The sequence below is a fragment of the Morone saxatilis genome, unplaced genomic scaffold (assembly GCF_004916995.1).
Source record: "Morone saxatilis isolate NCDOM2014 unplaced genomic scaffold, NCSU_SB_2.0 Contig16, whole genome shotgun sequence".
Classification (NCBI taxonomy): Eukaryota; Metazoa; Chordata; class Actinopteri; family Moronidae; genus Morone; species Morone saxatilis.
In genome coordinates, this window is record NW_023339718.1 from 15,552,770 (window position 1) to 15,579,156 (window position 26,387).

A 26,387-nucleotide genomic window follows, 5' to 3' on the forward strand; every position below is an offset into this window, starting at 1 on the left:
TCTTTCTACCTGAAGGTTCATTCTTGGCCTTGGGTAGTATTATAGTAGTAGATAGTAATACATAGTGTAAACATACATACATAGTTTAAAATACCAATTTTTTTGACAAAATAATCTCAACTCAAGGTCCACTTTGTAAATTTTTTGGGGAAATGAAATCATGGGATACAGCTGAAAGCTCCAGAAAATGCCTGTAAATGGATCTCGAGATTAGAAGATTTTTATTGCATTGATACACAAATGAATGATTGAGCACATGTATCCATCATTACGTCACTTTCTCTTGTATAGTTTCTATTTTTATTTTATATACTTCTAATTATTTATTTATTACTTTCTCTATTTATAAGTACTAATTTCTGTCCTGCTGTGTTGTAACACCTGAACTTCCCCTCTGAAGGCTCATCTCGTCTTGTCTTATCTTGAACAGCAGGTGGCAGTATGGAGCTTCACTCCTCGAACATTAACCACAGAAGAAGACTATAGGTTAGCTAGCAAGCTGCAAGTGTAGTGAGACGTGAGCATCAAAATGCTTCTACGGACGGTCAGACCGTGGTTGGTCCGTAGCAGGAGTCTACCTTTGGCTTGCACAAGGTCTTACTACGCCGATAAAGTAGCTCGACTCGGCTCTCAGCCGGATACACAGTCATCTGAATATCAGGTAGGCTAGCTTGTTGCTAATCCTAGCTAGCCAAGCTGTACGGTGCAGGTGCACTTTAGTGCTAATGTCAACGTTACCTGTTCAAGTAGTGAGGCGGCTCACCTGACAGACGAGTGTAAAGTCACACTAAGCTCAGCTAATGTGGAAAAGATAAAGACTGATGTTTATTTTTTTGTTCCTAAACCACGTAGAGGCTAATAAAGTGGCTACAAGAGGTCAAAACCTTGAGCTTTCACTGTACGCACCCAAGGTCTTAACATCATAACCACAGTCTGCTTTATTGTTCACCTTTCTCCTGCCAGCAGGTTTCAGTCTGTGTGCCACCGAGTCCGTTCACTGGAGTGAAGCTGCACTGTCCTTATATGCACTCTAGCCCTATTTTATGCCTCTTAACTATAATTTTTACAGTTTAGAGTTTTCATTACAGTGAATCCCAGGTGGAGGTAGAACTGCACAATATATGCATTATAATCATTTTTTGCATTACAGTTTTTTATTTTCTCTGAGAATAACTATTAAAATCCTGATGACATGACATTCATTGGGGTCTGTACCAAACAAACATGTTTTCTTACATCTGGAGAACAAGATTTGTAGTCCAGGCATCATTATATCACTGTTTTGTTACACATTTTAGTATTTATTTGCAGCTTCTGTGAGTTGGATATTGTACTCAGTGGATTTTGATAATACCATACTTAATTGTGCAGCCCTAGGTTTGCTAGTGGCAACCAACAGACCTCATGCACTCAGTGAGCAGAGATGAGAACATCTACCTAAGTGTATAAGTAAAATTGTGAAAGTGAAATACACAGTGGACAAAATGTACCATAAACACCTGCTGTAACCTCTGTTAATGTCCAGTGTCAGCTTTACTTACCACTAAAATCCAGGCCAAGGTAGCAGATAATGACTAACTTTTTATTCATGTTTGAGGTCTAAATGCAGAACTGAATGGTTTTAATCACACGATGCATTAGTTAAAATACTGGTGCATTCAGTATCTAACAACCAATTCCACGTCACTCATGCAACACCAAATAATGTCACTGGATGGCGCCACAGATGCATTGTCTTTATATTTTGAGCTATGTTGATTACTTTATTAATTTCCTCTTATAAAAAGCAGTTTGATGAGAGTGTTGAGGGGGTAGTGAACTTCTTTATTGCATGATGGTCTAAATGCTGACTTTAACTATTTAATTAGCTCCATAATCATAACATGACCTATATATTATAATTGGAAAAAGAAAATTCTGTCACAATGCTCGCCCATTCAGACAGTGCTTGGGTGTTGTTGCATGCTAACAGGGGTGTTTTCAGTTAAAGACACTGGTCTTGTATGTAGTTTTCTTTATAAATCTGGTTGGTGAGTAGGTTGTTGCCTGACTGTATTCGGAGGAACTGATTATGTGGCAGGTTACTGTTAGGGGCCGAGTGGTGTTTGATTGTATCGTTGATTAATTATGTTTCTGCCATTACCAGTATAACTGATACTCATGTCACTGTTTCGTTGTTTTATATATATTACTTTGACATTTTCCTACCAGCCTGTTTGGATTAATTTACAGCAGCCAATCTTATTTCTGTCAAAACAAATGTCTGATTGTTGTTTTTCAGGAGAATTATGAGCGAATGAAAGTTCTTGTTGATGAACTGAAAAGCCGGACGGAGAAGATTAAATTGGGTAGGTGTGAGCACATGACGGATTACACACTACACTGAAGTTACATTTGTGACTTTGTGTTTTAATTCCAACTTCCAAGTTCAGACAGTCCGGGTGATGAAAGTACAGACGAAACACCCTTACTTGCTGGCTTTGATTAAAAAAGGGAAGCTCTCACACCGTGTGCAAACATAACCAGCCCCACTTTTATTTACGGTAGATATTTCTACTTAAACTTGGACTAGATGACAGTGTATAACTACAGTGAGTTTCATAACAGTTGATGCAGTGTAAAGTAGTGCATATGTGCATACTAAATGTTTGTCTTAGTTTTTATGTGTAGGGTATAGGTTTGTGATTTGGGTTAAGACAGAAGCTAATCTGTTGAAAAGCAACACTGGAGTATTCAAATTGTTGCCAAATTGTTTGCTAACATGCTATTTATTTTTATTAATCCAGGTGGGGGAGAAAAAGCCAGAAGACTTCATACTTCTCGTGGGAAACTCCTGCCTAGAGAGCGTATAGACAGACTGCTGGATCCAGGGTAGAGTCACCCACTTCCATCTTTGGTTTCATTTAAAATTCATGGCTGACTCATACCCAGCAGACAAAATGCATAAGATTTGTAGTGCTCTGGTTTGACATGATTGCAGGCAGTTCTAGTGTCTGATGCTGTACACTCTCCCCTGTATACTGAGAACGAGGAAAGGGAGATAGCATTGCTGGTATCTTACTGTTTACTGGACACCCCTAAATTAATCGATTCTCACGACAGACTTCATGCTTTCATCCTCAGCATCTCAAGTGTAAAAGTGTTTAATGTTTAATTGCAAGCCAGGGCATTTCTCCTCTACATTTTAGCATTAACTTTATTACATGACTTTTTTGGGGGGGTTTCTTGCAGGTCCCCTTTCTTGGAATTCTCCCAGTTTGCAGCCCATGAGTTGTATGGTAAAGAGGAAGTCCCAGCAGGCGGCATACTTACTGGGATTGGGCGGGTTTCGGGGTAAGCACCACTTTGTGTTAACCTGTCTGACAGTGTGAGAACTTAAATACTTCATAGCATGCATTTTGATTAGAGCAGATATTGCTGCTAAAACAGACAGAATTTAATTACATGGGGTGTTAATGTCATCTCTGTGACTTGTAATATGCCTTTTGTTTAATTTCCAGTGAGATTTCACTGTAGTACTCAAGATGCACCTGTCAAATTTCAGTGTTTTTTATTTTTATTTCTCATAGGGTGGAATGTGTTATTGTTGCAAATGATGCTACTGTCAAAGGGGGGACATACTACCCAGTTACAGTGAAGAAACACCTCCGTGCACAAGAAATAGCCCAACAGAACCATTTGCCGTGCATTTACTTAGGTGAGTTTTTCTGTTCTTGTAAGGGTTTGGTAAACCAAAACACTTTTACCTACAAAAGGGGGAAAATAAAGTGTACGTTCACCACCAGAATTAAACCTATACATATTAGTCATGCTGGAGAAAACAGAAATATTGTATATCAGTAAATCTATAAACTAAGCGTACTAAAAGTTGTATTTTCCCAGCAGTGTATTAAATTCAATAACTTTGTTAGCCAGGTCTCCTCTGCAGTAGTTTCAAAGTCAAAGGGCCCTGTGGGGAAAAATTCTAATGGTTTTTTGTTTTGTTTTGTTGGTGTAGACTTTAGACACCCCAGAAATCTCTGGTTGAGGATTCCAGGCTGCAATTCATCATATAAGGGGATAATGTGTGTCTGTAATACAGCCAGGGGCTACATGTTAATAACTCTCTAAATATTCTGATGTTATTGACTCCTTTAGTGGATTCCGGAGGGGCCAATCTACCCAGACAGGCTGATGTCTTCCCAGACAGAGATCACTTTGGACGCATTTTCTACAACCAGGCCAGGCTGTCCTCAGAGGGAATAGCACAGGTGATGCTTATGTTTGGTTGATAACATTGTTGAACACACTTAGAGCAGCTGAGACTTGGCTTCATTATTTGCTCGTCAACCTTTGGTCTCTTACTGCCTGTTGTTGTTGTCATCTTGGATGGTTTATTTGTTGTATTTGAATTAACTTTTGTTGATTCATGGATCAGTTCTGGGAAGCAGAAAGCTTTTCTGAAAAATTATCCTAGCGAGAGCAGAGAAGGTAATTTTAAATGAACTCTACTGCCGTAGGTTATTCATCTTTTCATTGTCTGCTGGCAACTAAACCATCTTGCTATTGACTGTTGAAGAAGACACATCATTGTGTTTCAAAACAAAAACAAGTCAGTTTTTGTGAGAGATGATAAATGTGGAGGGTGCTATAGAGGAGTCAGGTCTAACACTCATATCTCTGCAATAAGCCAAGGGGTGTTAAAAACAGTATAAAATATTCATACACGGTCACCATACTGAATGCCCATTAATTCATGCTAATATTGTCTCTCCTAATGAATAAAATTATATTTTATTCAAAACTTTTCCTTCTGTGGCATATTTTAGTATTAGCTGCACTTTTACCACTAGATTGAGTGTCCAGTGCCCATGACATTGTTGTTAATCGCAATGACAAGTGTCTGTAGGGACAGGGCAACGACATAAAATCAATACTGAATCTGAATTCCTACTACAACCTCTGCTTGAACTAAGTTGTCCTTGACAGTAAACAGGTTTCATAATTTATCTTACACTGGTGTCACTTGTCTTTGATGTCCATGATTGATATTGGGCTTATTCTTTCTCTGGACTCCTTCAGATTGCTGTCGTGATGGGGTCCTGCACTGCTGGAGGAGCGTATGTACCTGCCATGGCCGATGAGAGCATTATTGTGCGGAAGCAAGGAACCATCTTCCTAGGAGGACCTCCATTGGTTGGTCAAATGTTCTTGTATAAGAATTCAGATCCATATCCTGTTCCCAGGCTAACATTATACATTAAGCAGAAGAAATAGAATAGATAGAAAGGCATATACTTTTTTGTTGTAACCTCATTCAAGGTGTATAGTAAATGGCAACCACATAGCAGACACTGCTTATAGGTGATATTATATATTACGACTTTTGTGTTCACAGGTCAAAGCTGCCACTGGGGAAGAAGTTTCTGCAGAAGACCTTGGTGGTGCTGATCTTCACTGCAAGTATGGAATAACAGTAGTTCTCATTACATTGCATGTTTGGGTTTTTGATCTCTTTTAAAGAGTTTCGGCTTTTAAAGACTAAAATAAATATTAAGCTGTTGTCCAGAGGAATACTGTAACTCAACCCTAAAATGCCTCTGACTTAGATCAACATACTGGGAAAAACATGAATCCCAGGGGTATTATTCAAAACCGTATCACAGCCTATATGTTTCAGTCAGTGCTGGTTACACAGAGAGCAGGTTGTTCTCCTCTTTGAGTTGTGTAATGTCATAGGCATTATTGTAGTGATCTGTTTTTCCTATTTGAAGAAGCAAGACAATTGGAAATCGACTCTGATAAAAACAGTAATTTAAAGTCGCATTTCCATCAGATCAAAATGGTTTTGACGTGCGAAGACCTGACTGGGATCGAAACATTGTTCATTTTGATGAATCTGTGGTTTGGAGTCATTACTCTTCATCACACTAAATACGCCTCAGTATTTTTATTAAACTAAACCAGCCATAAAAGATCCACATTTACGATACAATAACCTACTGTAGTTTTTGGAAAAATGAATTATTGATGGAAAAATAATCATTTGATTTCATTTACATCGATGAAACATATGCTTCTATTAGTGTTATTATTTTTAAGTAATGATTTATGTGCTGTAATAGTTTCACAGTGATTTGTTGCTTATTTTACAGAAAATCTGGCGTGACGGACCACTATGCTTTAGACGATAACCATGCTCTCCATCTAGCAAGAAAGGCAGTGAGAAGCCTCAACTATAGGAAGAATATTGAGGTCAGTCCAGTAATAACAATCATTACCAATTGCCTTTTATTGTGTACCAAGTCAAGTTTTCTTTGCTTTCTATTGACATGAACTCTGTTATATTTTTCAGGTCACCACGGAGCCCACTGAAGCTCCTCTCTACCCTGCGGATGAACTCTATGGAATAGTTGGAGATAACTTGAAACGCAACTTTGATGTCAGAGAGGTATTTGTTCAGTTTCCTGTACATTCATTCTCATTCTCAAAGAAGCAAGAAGACATGGCTTTTATATTTCCACAAATTATCACATAACATATCAACACACTAATTCAGATAATTTCAACTAAATGATGTGGGGAGTTATTAAATGTGTAGTTGTTTTGTTCTGTTGGGTTCAGTCACTTTTAAAGTGACCTTGATAAGCTACTACATGGGACAACATCATGGTCAATTTAAAATGATCCCATAGATATAACTTTGCCATTTGTTTTATGTCTGTTTATCAGAACATTGTCATTAATTAAATTGCTTTGTTGTAGTATACCACCATGAAACAAGATTTATAGAACATACACACACACTTTGCACCTCTGTGTGTGATGTATGAATAATATAAATGTGTTTTTACAGGTTGAGAATGCGCTGTAAACAACTTTCAGGTCTCTCTATCAGGAGCTGAGTCAATAATGGACAGCCGGCATCAATCACTTTGCTTTTGCTCTCTCTGGCAGGGCGTGCCAGATGTTCTCGTTTGTTTTAACGCCTGTGCCTTTGATTCTTGATGTAGACCCAGGAGCAAGAATTACTGCTAACTCCAGAGATGTCAAAGTGTTTGTAGTGTTGAACAGTATTGGCAGTCCATTTAGGATGCAAGATCAACTGGCTGCTCCCTCTTTACAGGAGTTTTTCAACTGTAATAGGCTTTTCAACACAGGGCACCCTTAAATCACTTAAAACAGTAAAACATTTATATTAAATAATTATATATTTATCTTCTTATCAAGAATTCCTGTAAAAAGATCAAAACCAACAATGAATTAATCCCATAATCCCAAGTCTTGACTGTGCAGCCAAAGCCTGATGTACCTTATTCCTCTGTTGTTTTGTTGAAAAGCTATTTAAAACACAGTGAGCCACTCTTGTGCTGCTATAAACACTCACTACCACCAAACACACTCAACAAGTACACTGTTGACCTGCTTGAGTAACTTTTGCTAAAAACTACAGCGACCAGCTGGTTCAGGAAATTGCCTGTTGTTGAAAAAGAAACAATATGTTTGTGGCCCACCTACATCTTCAGTAGTGAATGGATTTGTTGACAATGCCAAAAATATAGAATATCATGGTTCCTGTAACATGTCAGAACATATTGTTTCAAACAAACAAAGAACAGCAGTACATTTGTTATGCAAGCCTTCTCCATTTTCTGCATTATTGTCTTTTACAACCTTCCTCCATTCTTTTGATTGCAGGTCATTGCCAGAATTGTAGATGGCAGTAAATTTGATGAGTTCAAGGCTTTCTATGGAGACACACTTGTTACCGGTATGTGAAATAACATTTTTCTATTCATATATCCCATTCATATTTTTTTCTCATGGGACCTACCAATGTAACTGCTCGACTTTGAATATATGTTCAGGATTTTCAAGAATATTTGGTTACCCGGTCGGAATCATTGGCAACAACGGAGTCTTGTTTTCAGAGTCTGCGAAAAAGGTAAATATCTTTTGTACTCAAAGATGAATGGAACTGTAGAAGTGAGTGTTTTCTAAAGCATCAATATGAGTCTGTTCAGTGTCTTCACAGTGTTATTAGAAAACCTAAAATTTGCCCTGTCTTCGCAAAATGTTCAGACTCGTGTTACAGCCTTGATTCTGTAATATTGAACAGACAGGTAACACCTGTGTGAAGCGTAAAAAACCTCACCATCATGTTGAATTTTCAGAGGAGTAAGCATTGTACTGGCATTGTGCCTAAAAATGTCAAGGACTTTAACACAACACTAAAGCATAGTCTTCTCCACAGAGATGTGCTGCTCACAACACTGACTACCAATATTTCTCTCTTGAGGGAGCTTTAGTCTTCATAGATGGTTTGTACTGACCTTTCACAGTCAAGACGCTGAGTTTCTTCATACAATAAGCTCTCAAATTGCACTTGTCTGGGCCATCTTGTAATAACATAGCATTTAGAAACCATGGACAAGAGACAATCATAATTTTCATTCAATATAATTCACCTAATTTGCAAGCCAATCCACCATGAACAGAGCTGAACTTTACACAGGCTTAGGAAAGATGAGGAGCTGAATTTATGATTATAGACTAATACGTTTTTCAAACACATCTTGAATTAGATTACAAGCGTGACCTGAAAAAAAGGTTTCTTTGATTCCTTTTTTCTGAGGTCTCAATATGACAGTATGAGCATTGGGTATATCATCAGTGTAATTACTGTCGAAAGGGACTGACACAGTGTTTCAGATAGACACAGATTTGGAACTGACACGCTCAGAGAGCATATACAAGAAGAATCAATACAGCACCTGCATTTAGAGATTTGTTTTTGAGACCTGCTGTCATCACTTAAGACATGCCTGGGCTTCTATTATGCTAACTGTTCAATTGTTAAAAGCTTTTCCCCAGGTGTGTTTGAAAGGGAACAGAAAAAGATTAGATGTCTGTTGTTGTGCATGCATTTGGGAGCAAACTGATGAATCATTTTTTACCAAGTGACAGTTTCTAATAGGCAGCCATCTTTCACACTGTCTCCAACTTCTGTTTACACTTTGCGATGCAAGGCAGGATGCTTCACTGAAAGAAAGCCAGCAGAGGTAACTGCCAAAATAAAGAAAACACCTGAGTAATTCACCAATACAAAGTATATGGAAATGAGGTGTCTCCACACTGTGCACAGTCCTTTGTGCTTGTTTTCCTGCGCGAAAGCTTCTGGCAGCTCTGTGTTGTGCAGTGAATTTTACTGGCACGGCTGAAGGCCATTCAGCTCCTTGGTATTCAAAGTAAAATCTAGCAAATGCAAAGCCAGCGTGAAGCCTGATGACCTTCCTCCCAAGTTGATAAATTTCGTACCCGACTGGTCTTGACTCAAATGAAGATGATGATAAAGGTGAGGCCGACTGCTCACAGACGCACTTAAAGGTGGGGGTCAGTGATTCTGGAGAAAGATTGTTGATATTTGGTCTCAACAGCCAAACACATACACCCTCCCTTCAGTGCTCCTTTCGAAGCTCTGCCTCCAGAACGTATGGATGTGCATTGCCAAGGCAACAACACCTACAGCAACTAGCCTCATACAGTGTCGTAGTGGTTGTCACTTTCTCGTAGCTAAGGCTAAACAACCCTTATAATTTAAAACGTCATCAAAGGAATGAGTTGTTTAGATTCTTTTTACAAAACTACAGCGACTGGAGAGAGGACTGTAAGTTTGTAGCTAAGCTACTGTAACAAGGAAGGTAACCTATCAGCTGTTGCTGCGAAGCTAACATACAGAAAGGAAATGGTTTCCCAGAGCCACCCACCAGCTCCTAACATTGATACTCACAACGCTCCTGCTACAATAGCTAACATCACAACAACGGCATGTCTTGGCAAACGAGCTAAATTTCCCTGTGCATTGGGCAAGTAATTTAATTTGACCTCACACACAAATCACACACATTAGCAAACAGGTATTGGTTCTGTGAAACTGTGACAAAGCAACCTCCACATCTGTCTTCATGCCTTTCAACCCTCTGAGGTCTCTCACCACTGGAAGGCCTCACCGATGTTAGTGCGGCTCTTTGCTCTTGTCTGATCACAACCCTTCTTTTTTACAGTTAAGCTCTTCTGACCTTCCCCTCTTTAGCTGTTTCTCAGCCGGCTCTCCTTCTTGATAATTGATTACACGTTAGCATGTGCCCTATTTACCATCACTCTCGCTCCTACTGCCCCCTTCCCTCTCATCTCTGTTCCCCCTTCCCTTCCCCTCTTCCTGTGTAAGATCGTGAACGCCTCCGGTTGCTGATTGGCTGGAATAGCGTCGTGTGCCTTGGACTTGTTTCCCATTTACATAGCCAGGGCTGTGTACAAACACCAGATTTTTTCAGCAAACACAGAAGGAACAGCTAGCCGACCGTGAGGAGATATATTTGCTGAATTTAACTAAAAGTGTATTGGATTAGAATCGCTGACCGCACCTTCAATTAATGGTTTGTTGAACATGAAGCAGCTGTTAATTTTTAATTTGATTTGATTGAGCCGTCCAAACGTTTCTTGAGAAAGCACAAACTCCAATATGTGCAGATATATTAAGTGGATATGTGGAGTCTGGTGACTGGATAGATGGTGTGCAGTTTGGGTGGGGTTTTGAATGAAGTCGCCCTCCATATGTGTGCAGCATGCCCAGACACTAGTGTATTACCTCAAGTACCTCAGCGTTTACACTGCAGCTGTTTCTACTTGTGGTTCATTTGCAGGTTTTATTCCTTAGTCAATATCTTAATCTGCCAAGAAAAATAAATCATTACCATCCTCCTCATTTTATTTTAAGGAAGTGATAGTACATGTTTGTGTTTATCCTCTGGGCAGTTTTTTTTTGTGTGTAGCTGAGAGAATAAACTAGATTCACTGAATATTTGAATTTCTTTTTCAGGGGACGCATTTCATCGAGTTATGCTGCCAACGGAACATTCCACTTATTTTTCTCCAGAACATAACAGGTCAGTGGGGATTATTGACATGAGATTTTGTTGTGTTGCTTTTGTGTTGTGTTTTGTGTGTATTAATTATTATTTGAGTAATTAAATAACCAAAAATATCACGTCAGTGTTGTGGCTTTTAATGGGATCTTAGGCACCTAATAAACCCTGTATTTATTATAAGCCTGTAGCTGCTTACTGCGATGTGTGATATGTGATAAATAAGAGATAATATCACATTGATCATTTATTTTTAACACTCCTACAGTAGATGCTGTCCCTTGAGATGACAACAAACAAAGTGTTTATTTGCAGTCTGTCTTCTCCATCTATATCTTAGGCTTCATGGTGGGTAGGGAGTATGAAGCGGGAGGAATTGCCAAGGATGGAGCCAAGATGGTAACTGCAGTTGCCTGTGCCAATGTACCCAAGATTACTGTTATTATTGGCGGCTCCTATGGTGCAGGAAACTATGGCATGTGTGGCAGAGCCTACAGGTATAAAAAAAGTTAATGAGTGGTCTGTGTTGAATGAAAAGACGGCAAGGGTAGCATCACAAATAGAAGCTTGGTCATGACCTCCTATGTAAATGGGACCATTAGCTGTGTCTGAGTTGTTAGTGCATTCAGAATGTACTGTGCATGCTGTTCAGTATAAAGAATAGTATGTATCAGATGCACTGGGATTTTTGTTGTTTAGGTGGAAGTAATGGCAGAAAAAAGAGGTTTTCAATGCTCTAGACACATTTTATAATAAATAAACATTTTATAATAAATAAACATGCATTTTAATTAGATTTCCTGACATCACTTCATTGTCTGTTATTTTCTTTAGATAATGTCCCCCAACAGTATTGCTTCTGTAGGAATGAAGAGACGCAGATAATTGCAAGATGGTTTTAATTGTGTTGCAGCCAAGGGCTTCTTACTTAAAGGTCCAGTGTGTAACATTTAGGAAGGTTTATTGGCAGAAATTGAATATTATATTTATTGGTACGTTTTCATTAGTGTATAATCACCTGAAAATAAGAATCCTTATGTTTTTGTTACTTTAGAATAAGCCTTTTTATATAATCACCAAGTTTCTAGATTAGCCCAGAGAGGACAAACCCAACACTGGCTCTAGATTGAGGCATTTTTGTGCGTTTCGCAGCCACCATAGTTTCTTCTTCGTGCTTTAAAGTGGAGGGTGAAGCAAGGGAGTTTCAGTCTACAGCTACACCACTAGATGCCACTAAATCCTAGTTCAGACACCAGTTATCGTCAGATTGAACGACTGGTTTAAATTAAAACTTTTTCATCTGCGTCTCACTCAGCTTTCTCTTTTGTTTTCTGTCCATTTAAATACATTTAGAAAACGAGTGGCAAGCATTCTCTTGTAAAATTAAAGTAAGCAGAGATGATTTAGCGTTTTTGGAAAATTTATGCTGGTGCTCACCTTTGGTTGGACTTCTTGAATTATTTAGTATTACCCAAGTGGTACTTTTCCCAGCTGAAGCTCTCATAAATCATGTTTTGCTGTAGTTGTCATCAGATTATTAGACTATTACTAGAGTATTAGATCTTTATTATTGCAGGTTTCCGTTTAGCTCTTTTTTTTAGTTGTTTGTGATTTAGCTGACTATTCTGGCTCGGGCAAACACAAGAAAATTGACACTTCCTTTATTTTCCTCTCGCAGCCCTCGATTCTTGTACATGTGGCCAAATTCCCGAATCTCTGTAATGGGCGGTGAGCAGGCAGCCACTGTCCTGGCCACTATCACCAAGGATCAGAGGGCACGTGAGGGAAAGGAGGTAATGATTCACATTACTCATCCCATCTGCGCTTCACTGGAACGGCTTACATTAGCTTTTGTGCATTTGCTGCCAAACTCATAAACATTAAGAAAGACTTTTCTTTCAGCTGTGGTTTGATATGGCACTTATACAGGGATGAAATTATATCAATGGTAAGTGTTAAAGTGATGTCAGTCTTATCCTGAATAGAGCAGTCATCAAATGGCCTTAATTAAACTGTGTCAGGTATGCTGTTATGGGTTTATTAAGAGTGCATTAATAGCTTCAGAATTATGCCTCATATCAATGGGGGAGATATTTCAGTGTTTCAGATAGTATAAAACAGTTTGGCATTAAAAGACTGAAACGGTAGAAAAAAAACACGAGTCATTTTTTAATACATTTCTAATTTTTCTATTTGTATTCACAGGTAAAGTGATATTTTTTTGTAGATATAGCCAGCAGTGCTATCCAAACAAAAAAAATATTGAAACTGATTTCCACCTCTCATTTTACTTAGGGTTAGAGTTAGAGTGTCTTTATCTTCTGTAATGTAACGTAAGGTTGGCGTGTTCCTGCAAATCTCATTTGATGTACTAAATGTAGGTATACACCCCTGAGTTCAAGCTGAGTCATCAAGAATATTGTTTTATCAGGAAGATAAATGAGAGGAATAAGATAACTAATTATTGACACCGACACACGATTAGAAATTGGAAAGTGTATTGTCTATTTCACTGTGTTTCACCAACAGTGTACAGTATATTCTGTCCTCCTGGCTAAAACTAATGCAGTCTAATAAAAAACTTGATGAATGAAGGTTATAATCAGTTTTTGTGGAAGAGAGGTGTTGATTCAACTTCAATTCAATTTGGAGGCTGTAGTTTGTGTTGCTGTTGAAGTGTAATGTTTTATATTAAGAGGTGTTTCTAATAGTTACAGAAGTTCATTCCATGTACGTGAAGGAGGATCGACTAAAAGCACCGGAAAGCTCTACAGCATTGACTCAATGTTTTCATTATTTTCACTCTTTTCACAAGAATTGACTGTGACTTGAGTGTTTTCAAGCCAAGGAACCTAACTCCTTAACAAATGGAATGGCTACGCCTTGTACACAATTCAGGCAGCTTTTACAATGCTTTTGGCAGAGGTCCTTATTTCCTAATTCTGCATTTAAGTGCACATTGCTGTAAACGTTTTTTTTTTTTCCTTTTAGCAGTTATCTTTCGCAAACCTACAGCACCAATTCTTTTTTTTTTTTTTTTTACAGTTCACAGCAGAGCAAGAGGCTGCCATGAAGGAACCGATAGTGCGGCGGTTTGAAGAGGAAGGCAGTCCATACTTCTCCAGTGCTAGGTGAGGTTGGGTCATTACACATCATACTGTCATACTGTATGTCTCAGGCAGGTGTGTGATTGAATTGATTACATTATTACTGAGAGACTTTGTGGAATAACTATCTAGGGCAGTGGTGGACTACCAAAAGGCCATCAGCATTTGTCTAATTTATTTTTAGATCATTTCAATAAATTACATGATCCTGCTTTTCCAAGAACTGAGAAACCACAACAAAGACTCTTCATGCACAAGGAGTGATGCTATGATGTGTACAAGTATATTTCTTCTCCATTAGATGTCCTCTTCTACTAATATAAGCCATCTTTCCATTTAGTCCTGTAAGCCTTTTTTATGGTCAGTGTGAGCAGAGCACATATCAGATAACATCGTTCTTACAAACAACATATGCATCCTATGGTGGAAAGATCAAAAGACATTTAAATGGACAAAGTGTCCAACAAGAAGATGTTGAACAAGAAAAATCTTGCCTGTTCCCATCATGATCCTCCTGATATCTCTATTAATAGAAGCTATTAACTCATTTATTGTAGAGATGATACTCGCGGGAAATGGAGGAAACTGCTGATGACTCCAGTGAGTCAACAGAATTGGGCTCTATTGAGAACTAATCAACGGCCTATTAAAGACTGACTAATAATAATCACCAAAGCCTGTGTTTCAAACTTTGGTGCCCTGTTAGAACTGACCAAATTTGTCTAAGTCATTAATGTATGAAACCATTAATATCTGATTTTCTTGGCTGTTATGAATGCGGGGAAAACTGTAAGAATACGTAGAAATATATAGAAATAGAGAAGATTTCTTTTTGATGATGATGGAAAATAGGAATTTGCTCAGAAGAGGAAGACATACTCTTGATAATGGAACAGCACAAGAACTGCAAGAAGCATCAGATGATTGAGATGTTATGTGGTATAATGTGATTTTTTTTTTTTTTTTACAGACTGTGGGATGACGGGATTATTGATCCAGCTGATACTCGTATGGTTTTGGGACTTAGCCTCAGTGCAGCACTGAATGCACCGACGAAGAAGACACGTTTTGGAGTGTTCAGGATGTAATGCTCATTTAGCATTGTAGGTGTGGAGACCTTCCTGTCAGAGTTGTACGTATACTGTACTTAATTAGTCCTTGTAGATTTGTTTGTGAGTTGCCACCAGATTAAGAGCAACAAACACAGAAAAAAAAGAAGAAAAATCACACAACCTTGGATCCATATGAGTGGATGGTGTACTGGTGTTGTGGGACATTTCCACTAATAAGCTGTGCCTTAACTGTTACTACTCCAGTGTAAATGTAAACTGTTTCCTTCCTCTCTTTCCCCTCTCTGATGTATTGGGTTTCTTAATCAAATACTGTAAATGGTGAATTTATAAAGATGTGAAAACATCAAGTGCTGTCTTTTTATTCAGGGCCATTGTGGCTGCTTTTTGAACACATTTCCATGATAGAGAAAAAACAGGAAAATAAATCTTCATAAGGGGGCGCTGTTTAGCTATAAATATGTGATTAGCCGAGGTCTAAAGGGATGTTTGAAGCACACTCAATATTTTTCAAGATAAATGTCGATAAATCCCTCAGCTATGTTAAGGGAAGTCTTGTTTGTTTGACCTCAGTGCAAATGTCTATAGATGTAATCTCACAGTAAAAAATCTTCACTAACACAAACATTGTGTTGTAGCAGGCGGGCATAGGATGTGGTCTTATAGATCGCATGCTGCAGGCAGAGTGTGCTGTGTACCGAAGCTGAGTCGCAGTGCTTAACTTCACCAGCAGGCCATTCTTTTCTTTATCTCCCTCTCTTTTTCCACCCATTTTGTCAGTTTAGCTCTTTAACGGAACATGTTGGACACAGTTGGTATGCTCACATATTGGTATAGACCATCTGGGTTCACTCTGGCAAAAAAGTTATAGTTTTTTTCCCTCCATGGGACTTATAGAGGCCATGGATTAGGTGAAGTGGTGGATTTGAATGTTTGACTGTCTTCCTGTGAAGCCAACTGGTTAAAATGCTTAACTCGAAGCTACTCTGTGTGTGACTGTGTGGCTGCTACACTGGAGCTGTGGAGAGCCTCACCTTGGGGAGAGCAGAAATAACTCAGGCCATGAAGTGCATGTGTGTATGTGCACCACCCACACACACATCCTTCACCACCTCCTACCACCAGCTTTTAAAACTGGTTTGCTGGTCATGCCTTCATCTTCTTCCACCGAATGTCACCGTGGGAGGCATTACCAAACAGCATGAACCAGTTTTGAAAGTTCAGATTTTATTGAAGTAAGCAAAACTTTCCAGATATATTGAAATCTGATGATTCAGAAAAGCTTTGTCTCATTCATGTTTTCAAGAAGAAACACACCAAGGAAATGTCAGAATAAGAAGTATTTATGACAATTTAAAATGTCTCCCTATTCTTAAGAACCTTTCTTGTTGACCGAGACTGCTCTTAATTGCTGTAATAATCATTCACTGGGTGGCTTCCAGGTCTCCTTTGACAGAAGGACGAGGATGTCCTTTTGTCTGCCCAGAATATTTGGCAAGCTTTCCATCTGATGTTGAGTATTTTGGCTTTGAAGTTGTACAACACTTGACAACCTAGAGAAGGACAGCCTTCCCCAGCATACACTGGATTAAAAGGCCTGACGCACAGAGACATACTCTCATTAACGGCCATGTGCAGTCAATGTGTCTAAACTTGAATGTCTTTGGATCGCTCAGGGATTCCTTCCACATGGAGATCCATTTTGTGACCATGTATCAGTCACACTGTAAAAATAAAAGAATCTAACAAAAATACCCTGTGAATTTACATTGACAACCTGAAAGATCTGTTACTGTAAATAATCATAAAATTACTATTCAGTTAAAATACATTTGCAAATCTATAATTTTTTCACAGATATTGTTTAAATAATAGATTCAACTACTAAATTCAAGTTACTGTTAATGCATTACTTAATTTATGTAAAATTACTGACACATAACAGTAAAGTATTTGTTCTGTTATTTGACACTATTTTTTGGTGCCCCAGCTGCTGGAATATTACTGGGTTTTTAAATAAAAAAATAAAAAAAATCTTTTTACAGTGTGGTAATCAGTTGGTTACAACCTGCAACCTCACCACTAGATGCCACTAAACCCTGCATACTGGGCCTTTAATGGCAAGGCCAGCCATAAATGATGGGTTGCTTTGTATGGGTCATGGTATCCAGAGGATCCGGCAAGCTTTACAACTTTTAATGATACTTTTCTTGCTTTGTTGTTCCTTGTTAAAGACACAGGGATGTAGCACTCCACACATCTTACAAGTCATGATCTTTTCTCTCAAATTTTACCTCATTTTTACTCACTTGGTCGCCCAAATGTACTTTAATTAATATTTTTTGTTCATTTTTAATTAGACTACACTTGTGACACGTGTAAATAATGTTCGAGTTAAGGCAAACAACAAAAATCGGTCAGATTCTTTTGTTTTTGAGTTGATACTCTTGTAAACAATTCAGATTAATTATTCATTTATGTCAAATAAATTATACCCATTCTGATTCAGGAGCTCATTTACTTTCTGACAGATCTGCTCGGACAGTTATGACTCATGTTAAAGTCACCCCACATCCTAAAAATAATCACGACTGAGAATGTGGGTCAGTCTTAATGTCCAGTTCCTGGAGGGAAATGGATTATTGTCTGATGCAGAGATTGGTGGAAGCTACAATTCATTTTTCCCACTGAGAACAATCACCTGCTGAACATGAAAGAGAAAATTATTATTTCAAAGTTCTGGTAATAACTACTGTGGATTAATTCAGGAGGAAAAGACATCCCTTGTTTTTTAATTTGAATAAAACTGAACAACAACACAATAATGTTGATAGTCTCTTATTTTCCGTTAAGTGCAACTGTACCTATCTGTCCATGGAACAGTTAACTTTTAGTTTTGTTTACATTGGTTTTACCTCCTCGTTGTTTAGGGTTGCACATAATCAACTGCTGTGCTTGTAAAACATATTATATATAAGTGCAAAGCAACCAATATTGTCTCTTCCCTCTGTTACAAAACAATAACCAAAATCCAAATCCACCTATTTGCCATTTGTGAATGGTGGTGCTGTGTAGAAAGTACACAACCACAGATATGGAGCATATAAACCTTAGGGAATGTACCTCACCATGTTTTACAGTCTGAGATTTCATCAAATATAATGCATCATTTTCTGTACCAGACTTCTGAAACAGAGCATCAGCCCAAAATCATGTTTATAAGCAATTCTCAGGACATTAAGAGAAGTATGGAGGTGATAAAAAAAATGTTAAGTTTCTTTTTTAGCTATGTAAAGGGGGGGGGGGTTCACACAATGAAAGATACAAAGAAACAGCTGAATGATTCCAACATATTAATGGATAGAAACACCGGTTTTGTTGCAAAAGAAACACACTGCAGTGCAGAAGAAGCTAAGATAAAAGCAGTCTGATATAGGACATATCTGAGTTCAGAAGGCTGCATAGGCTCAGGCCAGGTCAGACGCTCTATCCCCCACCTCACCCTAACTTTCTGCCCCAGGACCTGAGTGTGAAGAGGCTAGCCTTGGTACTCCTCACCCGGCCCTGTGTGTGTGTGTGTGTCTGTGGTGGCCCGGACGCCGAAGTGACGATCCTTGTGGTGCAATCTACGTCTGCACCGTCCCCCGGACTGACAGGGCCGGAGGTCCAATGAAAACAAGTCGACATATTGAGGTTGTCAAATCAAAGCCAAAGGGGAGGCGCTGTCCCGCCGTCGTCTGAATTACGTCATGCACAAACAGCTGGTCGTTGGCAAAAATGTGAAAAAATGTAGACCAGCACAGCGACTGAGAACTGCACCCGGGCTGGAGCCCTATCACTAAATATTTTGCTCTTAACGATGTGGCAACTGGAGCGCCCGGGCTCAGGATGTAGCCCTCCGAGGCTCCTCTTGCTTGTTTACACCTCTCTCTGCGCTCTTGGAGGTGAGTGCTTTCCATTCACTGTGTGTTGCTTTGATTCACGAGGAGCTGTTCCTTTTTGTCGGGGTGCTGAAATCCTGCCGGAGAGCAGCGGCAGCAGCGGCAGCAGGCATCGCATTCCGTCTCCGGTTGTGAAATTCAGCCCTCCTGAACATCCACACAGCTGCTGCTTTTAGTCTCAACACACACACACAAAAAAAACCCTTTTTTATGAACAGAGACTGGCTTCAGTTAGGTGACGCATGGGGACGGTTGCTGCTAATAATGGCACGCAACACATTGACAGATGCCCCTATAGGTTGTACGCTACGATACTGTGGCCACAGGAAAAACACGTCGGGCTGGACTGCTTTCATTGTTGTTCCCTTTTGCTTGTTTCTTATTTCGTTGTTGTAGTAAGTTAAAACACGTTGGCATGATGCGAAATATGAGCGGATTTATCGCACAGTGAGGCAATGTTTGAGTTAAATTGTTGTTGTTTTTAATTCAACATCATTGAAAATGTACAGATTTAACTGGATACTGTGGCAATGTTGAAGTTAAACATTTTAAATCCCTTTAATTTAGACTCATCTGATCATAAAATGTGACCCAAAACTACAAGATGTTTTTTCTTTCTGTATATATATTTCCCCCCCTTCTTTAAAGAGTATTTTTGTACAGTTTTTGGTGTCCATCCACCAAGACTGTCTCTGCTGCTTCAAGACAGAGGTGTGAAACAAAAACCTCAGAGCTCAATTGTGGGACAACAATGAATCCATACCTACAGCACACGCTGTACTGGCTGTGATCACCAGAGATCTTAAAGCTCTGTCCGAGGATGTTGCAGTCCCCCTGATAGACTTGTTGCTGTTTTGCTCCATCAGTTTAGGTAAATCCTTGGACTTGGTTTAAGACATCCAGATCAATTCCCCCCTCTCTACCTTCTTTCTGGCATGCTGGGGTTATTTGTTTTAATATACACCAGTGTGGGGAGGATCAAAGTGATATTTGAGAATAGGTGCTCATACAGAGGAGAATGCAGTATGATTGTTAAAAAAGATCCTTGATGTTTGGTTGAATGTCTCGAAGTCAGTTTATCCGTGCTAGATAGATAGGGTGTTTTGTATTGATCTTGGTATTTCACATGTGACAGTTCTGGTGTTGACGTCTGCGAGGTTGGAAGAAGAAGGTCCTGTAATTTTCATGGCTGTGTGTTTGATTTTTGATGCATTTGTTCTTCGGTGGGTGAGGAGAACATGAAGCAAAGGATAGTGGAAATTGACGGCCAGTTTACACCAAATTCTGTTGTTGTTGTTGTTGTTGTTGCAGATGATTCTTCTTTTGCATCTGCTTTTGAATATCTTAAAATTCAGATCCTTCAATAGGAGGAATTTTGAAAGCAGCCTTTACCTTTGTTGTTTCAAAAGAAATCCAAGTTTAAAGACTATCCAGCTAAGCATTCAAGGATAAACCTCTAGTTGTATGACAAAAAGCAGGATTATGTCTGTATTAAGCCTCTAACAGGGTAAAACAGTGGTTGGGAGGCGCTCATTGAAAAGATTACTGAATTCAGTGTCGTGCTGTAAGAAAGCCTGTAAGCATTCTGCTGCCTTTTATCTTCAAATGAAATGAATTCATTTAGCTGGCAAATAAACAAGCATATTTAGATATTTTGGCATGTTTACACCTTCACATTAAGTGTAGTCACAGTGTGCGCCTGCTGGATTGTCTCCGAGATTTGTGTTCTTTTTTATTTTTTTGTAGAATCTTTTTTTTCTTCACATAGAGGGGGTTTGAAAATAGACATGCACGTTTATTATTCGAATTTTCTAATAATAACCTGGCATGTTGGTTTCAGTCATGCATTTAATTTGTCACAACAACAGATATTTCAAATGTAGCCTGTCTTGTCAATTGTGTAACTGCATCTTGTACTTACAAGACATTAACATGACAACTGGCAGACACGAGGCTGCGACAACTACCAATAAAATGTATATTTCAGAAAACTGATCTATTATTGTAACTAATGTAGGAGAATGAATGATGACTAAAAACAGCTATTAGATAGCTACATTTTGTCACAGTGACCTTTGTCAAGCATTTCAACATACCAAAACGTAGCTGTTTACACTATCAGTTCCCAACTTCTTTTGTGTTTGACCCCTTAATACGAAGCTATGTCTCCTTACAAATCCCATGGTGTATGTCTTTGAGTTGTGAGCATTTCAATCAGAGTAATTTAACCATACTTAAATAATTGTACACTATGAAGGTAAAACTACAATAAAAGAGCAAAGATTGGAGAAAAAGTCTAAAAAATAAAGATGAGAATTTAATTAGTTAGGAAGAAACCCTGTCTGTTTCCAATCAGACAAGCAGATCATACAGTGGGCTTACTGCAGACTCCAGCAATAGCGCCACACTCCACCTATTGAGTTATAGCACTTGTAACGTCTGTTACATTGTGATTAGTTTCTCCTCAGCCTCAGTCATATGTGTCAATGTAGGGCAAAGAAGACCTTATTTAATGTTAAGAAGGCATCATATACCACAGATAGCAGACCAGAAGAAGGCTGGGATGAGAGTGAAATTAAGGCTCTGAGCTTTGTATGGGATTAGGCTTTAGCTCTTGACAGTGAGATTGCTTCATTCTTCTGAGTTTCTGCCTCCTTATTCTGCGCCTTTAGTATTCAAGGTTGCTTCCATAGGTGAGAGCCAGTGCGAGCTTTGAGGACTGGTAATAGTGTGGGGGAGAGGAGTAGAGCAGAACCATTTTTCTCTTTTTCCTAACACACATTAGAACACACTGCACATTCACAAAAACCTTTTCCTTTATGCATTCACGCCTCGGCGAGGGTCACTTGGTTTTCTTTACCATGTGTCATCATCAAGGTAAAACAGCAGAAGCAATAAAAAAACATGCAGCTGCAAATGACAGCATTAGTACAGTGAGCTGGCTTACTGTCTCACTGCAACTCTTAAATGAATTGGGCTCACGCTGTTTTAGTGGCACAGGCTCTTCATTGCATCCCCAAAAAACAGTATTGTGAAATTGTACTATTTTTGTACAAATTGCGAGTGAAATAAATTATCCCCCGAAAGAAAGAAAAACATTGAAAGACATCACCATAGGTATTCCAAGTACGGATGGTTGACAAGCACAAACACAAAGGGAGTGTGTTACAAATGGAAAACATTCTCCTCCAGTGAAACATCAAGGTGCCTCCACATTGTTCCAATGATATATCGCTGCCTCCTTCTTTATCTAAATATGTTTATATTCGTGATAACACTAATCTAACAGATGCAGTATGTTCTAGTAGAGCAATTAAATGACTCACACACAATTTCCCCCAGATTTTGCCCACCCGCTGGGTTGCTCGAAGCCAGCCAGGCTCATGTAGGTAATATGGGAGATTACACCTGTCACTTGTTCTGCAGCTTTTATATGCAGAGCCTTCGGTGGATGTAATCCAAGGATTTGACATTATGCAGGACGCGAGCCTGCATGCATACATCTCCCTCAGCTGCTTTAAAAGGAGTTAAAGTCTCTGATCACATATTTAGATGATCTAGCTCTCCACAAACTGGCGGGTTCAAGGAGACGCTTGTCGTTATAGACTTAAGTCAGAGAGGCCGCTTATGCCTCTGTTCTGTTTACAAGAATGATAGTGCTGACAAATTGGCAAATGGTTTTGTACTTGGGATTCAGTCTTGATAAGCAAAAGTCTGAATCTTACCTCTTAACCACGATAGCAGTGTGGCTAGGGATGGCTATATATCGATCTGAAATCTAGTAGGCACTAGGTCAAAGATTTCACTTATATTGTGAAATATCTCAACATGTACCAGATGGATTAGCAAAAATTCTGGTACAGATACTCGTGGTTCTCAGACTTTTTAGGTAAAAAATTCAATTTGTCCAATTTGGTTTATTCCCAAACACCTGCACAACTAATGACATTCCTATCAACCTCAGCATGCTAACACACCAAACTAAGGTGGTAAACATGGTAAACATTATAATAATTGATTCTAATTGATCAAATATAACACTTAATATTTCCTTATTTTCCTCATATTTATCCTTACAAATATTCAGTAACACCTTCCTCTGGTTCTGTTACCTACAGATTGCCTTTTTGTGACTGAATACTTCACCCGCACGCCTCGTAAGCTGAATGCTTTCAACTCCTTTGCAAGTGTGGAACTGTTCCACTTCAATGTGCCTGACGACACCATGATGGCCGTATGGAACCTCATCACCTTCAAGGAGCAGGGGGGCACGTTCGGAGACAGCTGCCCAAACCGCAATGTGACTGTGTAAGACGAGTTTGTCACAACATCTTTCTTTATCTTAAAGCTTTTCTTTTGTTGAAGTTGAAGGCTGCTCCTTCAGCAGGGATATAAATAGATAAGATAATAATCAGCATCTTATAGCCTACACTTTACCTGTGGGAAAAAGGTTATAGCAGCTGGTTAAACCTGATCAGTGTCAGCTTTTACTGGCTGCCTCTACATATGGAGGAACTGCTGTTAAAGCATTAGCTGCTTTCAGCTTTGAATTTTGCCCGTCTAATTTTATCATTTTGATAAGCAATGTTAGTCATGTGGTATCTCATGTGACTCTTCCGTGAACCTGTGATGTTATGATTGACGTGTAAGTGGTTATCACAGTCAAATATGTGGGGCTGGATAAGCTCATTAATGATTCAGATTTAAATGTTTCAAGTTTTAAATAGAAAATGCCATATGTGCTTTCAGCTGTCATCCTATGGATGGATTTTAGATTTGGCAGATGCCTCTGTTGTTTGAGAAAATATTAGGCCTAACGTGGATTGAATTTGTGATTAATAGGTACTTCAGGTCGGGGGCTCCTCCAGTAATCAACCCCCTGTACACCAGCTTCCCTCGGGATACAGTCGTCCCAGGATCCTTTGCTGTGACTCTTACCTGGACTCTTCCAAACCGTACAACAGGAGCATTCAATGTGACCAGCCCGCTCCCTGGAGACTGGTTCCTGGCTGCACATTTACCCAAGGATGAAGGCAAGATCTCAGTCAAGGTGAGCCTGAACATTTATCACACATAAATGTCATAGTTTCATCTGTGAGTTATAATTTTGGCAATATAGTTGCTACACTGTGCTTCCCAGGTGCCCACTTATAAACAAATGGTGGGACAAAACTGTCTTTTTTAGTTTGTCTGCCCAGCCACAGTTGCTTTTACTGCTTAAGTAAACTAGATTCACCTATCATCAGCTCTATATAGGCACAGTGATGCTTTGAGCTAAATGCTAACATGTCAGTGCTAACATGCACATTTGTAGCAGGTATAATGTTTACCATCTAAGTACAGCTAAAAATGTTGACCTTATAATGGATCACCAAAGCTATTTCATGAATGTCTGAACCAAATTTCATGGCAAATTTCATTGTCAACATATCTAATTCAAAGCCGTAAATATCAACCTTATGGTGGTGCTACTGGAAAGGTCAGAGGATCACCAAAGTCATTGTACAGGAACCATGAAGCTAAACCAAATTCCATGTAAGTCTTTCTGATAGATGTTGATATATTTCACTAGATAAGTGATACGTTTTACCTGCTGAGTTAATCAAAATCAATAGGATTCAACCTTTTAAGTACCATGTATGCCATGGCAATCCAATGAATAGTTGTCTAGATATGTCTGTTTGGACCAAAGTAGTGGACCAACTGACCAGCAGACCAACAACACCATCCCTGGATGTTAGCATGGAGAAAAATAGAAAATGAAAAGCAAATGAAAAGCTTGAATCACTGTTTTGTTATGCATCACTCAATAATGAGGACTGGTAAAACTGAAGTGTTATGTAATGTTATTTAAATGAGATCTACATCAAAAATATTTTCTTCATGGTCACTTAACATAAAAATGATGTAAGTATTCATTGGGATTAGTATTCCAGCTTGTGCTGCAGAGCTTAAAGGGGCAAAACAGTGTCAGAGAGCTTTTCTTCATCTCATCATGTTCTCCTATTTGGCCACATAAACACCTGCTGATTTCCATTTCAGGCAATTTATTTGTCTCTGGCATGGTGTTCAGTTGTGCTTCCTTTGTGGTTTCAACTGGCTGAAAAAGGTTTACCTGGAATGCACAACAATCAAAAATATCATCAAAAGTTGCTATCAACATTGCAACAAAATAAATGGTTTGCTTTGGGGGCACTGGGAATAGAAGCTGCTATGGCTAAAATGTGGCTAGCCTCCAATGACACACTGTATAGATGGAAATAATGTACCTTTTCCAGATTCTGCTTTCTGAAGCAATTTTCAAGCAACCAAGATGTGATGTTTTCAATTCAGAAAGGAAGGGTGTGGAAGCAATGCAAGCAGAACAGAGGGGATGCACACTGAATTTATAGCAATCTCAGTCAAATGCTGAATTTAGCCCACATTATATATAATATTGGAGAGTAATTATTCTCTGTATGTGAGCATATATTTTGTGAACTATTTCACCTGTATACCTCCACGTAGTAACTATTGGATTGGATTTGTTTGTTAATTATTCACTCTTTTTTTTTTACCTCATAATGTCAATACAAAGACAAAAAGCCACATTTGATACCATGCAGACACTTTTCCCATCACTCACATATCAAGACCAGGTGCATCACATCCTGATTTGAAGTAATTACACATCATACAAAGCTCAGTGTAAATGAGTGTAAATGAGGAAATTGATGGGAAGTGATAAGAGAAGTAAAGTATATTGAATGTTCACCCATCCATCCAAGCATCTTTGTGCTCCTTGACGCTTGTTGTTATGACTTCATCAGAGTGTAGGGCAACCAATTTATCTTATGTCTGGGTTATGGTGACGCTATGTAGATTTAGGCTGTAGTAACAGTAATAAAAAGGTTGTGGGAATTGAGTGAAAAAGACTAAATCTTAATATAATCAATCACAATTCTGTAGGGGTTTCTTTTCTTGCACTTACTTAAAAAGATCTTACTATTTTATGATGATCACTATAATTTGGGCTTGACATAGTGGTTTGCCAGTATATATTAGCCTTTTATAAAATGCTGGATATAGGCAGTCTAGTGTCAGTACAATGAAGCTATCTATATAAAAATTACAATTAAATTGATATTTGTTACACATTATTTACTAATACAATTATCATTTGCTTGTTTGTTTTGTAAATTAGCATAATTAGTCATGTTTACAATCTAATGCTATCTAACATTGTTAAATTCTTCCTATTTCATTTTATTAATGTGTGTAAATAGAAGCATTCAATATATATATATATATATATATATATATATATATATAATACACACACACATATATAATGCAGTTCAATGCAACACCACTAACAGATTTAAA

At 38.6% G+C, this 26,387-nt stretch overlaps 2 protein-coding genes across 2 annotated transcripts in view; both read left to right on the forward strand.

The window, feature by feature from the left end:
- The first annotated feature begins 453 nt into the window (after positions 1-453).
- Positions 454-15,431, forward strand: mccc2 (methylcrotonoyl-CoA carboxylase 2 (beta)). The gene is made up of 17 exons (XM_035658696.1): positions 454-661; positions 2,282-2,348; positions 2,787-2,871; positions 3,232-3,333; positions 3,570-3,697; positions 4,138-4,250; positions 5,062-5,175; positions 5,378-5,442; positions 6,135-6,234; positions 6,335-6,430; positions 7,678-7,750; positions 7,848-7,924; positions 10,859-10,925; positions 11,245-11,401; positions 12,583-12,697; positions 13,950-14,035; positions 14,982-15,431. The coding sequence occupies exons 1-17, from the start codon at positions 530-532 to the stop codon at positions 15,097-15,099; spliced, it is 1,695 nt and encodes a 564-aa protein (XP_035514589.1). The 5' UTR covers positions 454-529; the 3' UTR covers positions 15,100-15,431.
- A 3,464-nt stretch (positions 15,432-18,895) lies between these two features.
- The window catches only part of tmem8b (transmembrane protein 8B), a 35,293-nt gene continuing 27,801 nt past the window's right edge, over positions 18,896-26,387 (forward strand). Inside the window, exons 1-3 of the mRNA XM_035657775.1 lie at positions 18,896-19,025; positions 23,141-23,330; positions 23,865-24,072. Of these exons, the coding sequence (XP_035513668.1) occupies positions 18,941-19,025; positions 23,141-23,330; positions 23,865-24,072 (483 nt within the window). The 5' untranslated portion in view covers positions 18,896-18,940. The remainder of the gene's footprint in view (positions 19,026-23,140; positions 23,331-23,864; positions 24,073-26,387) is intronic.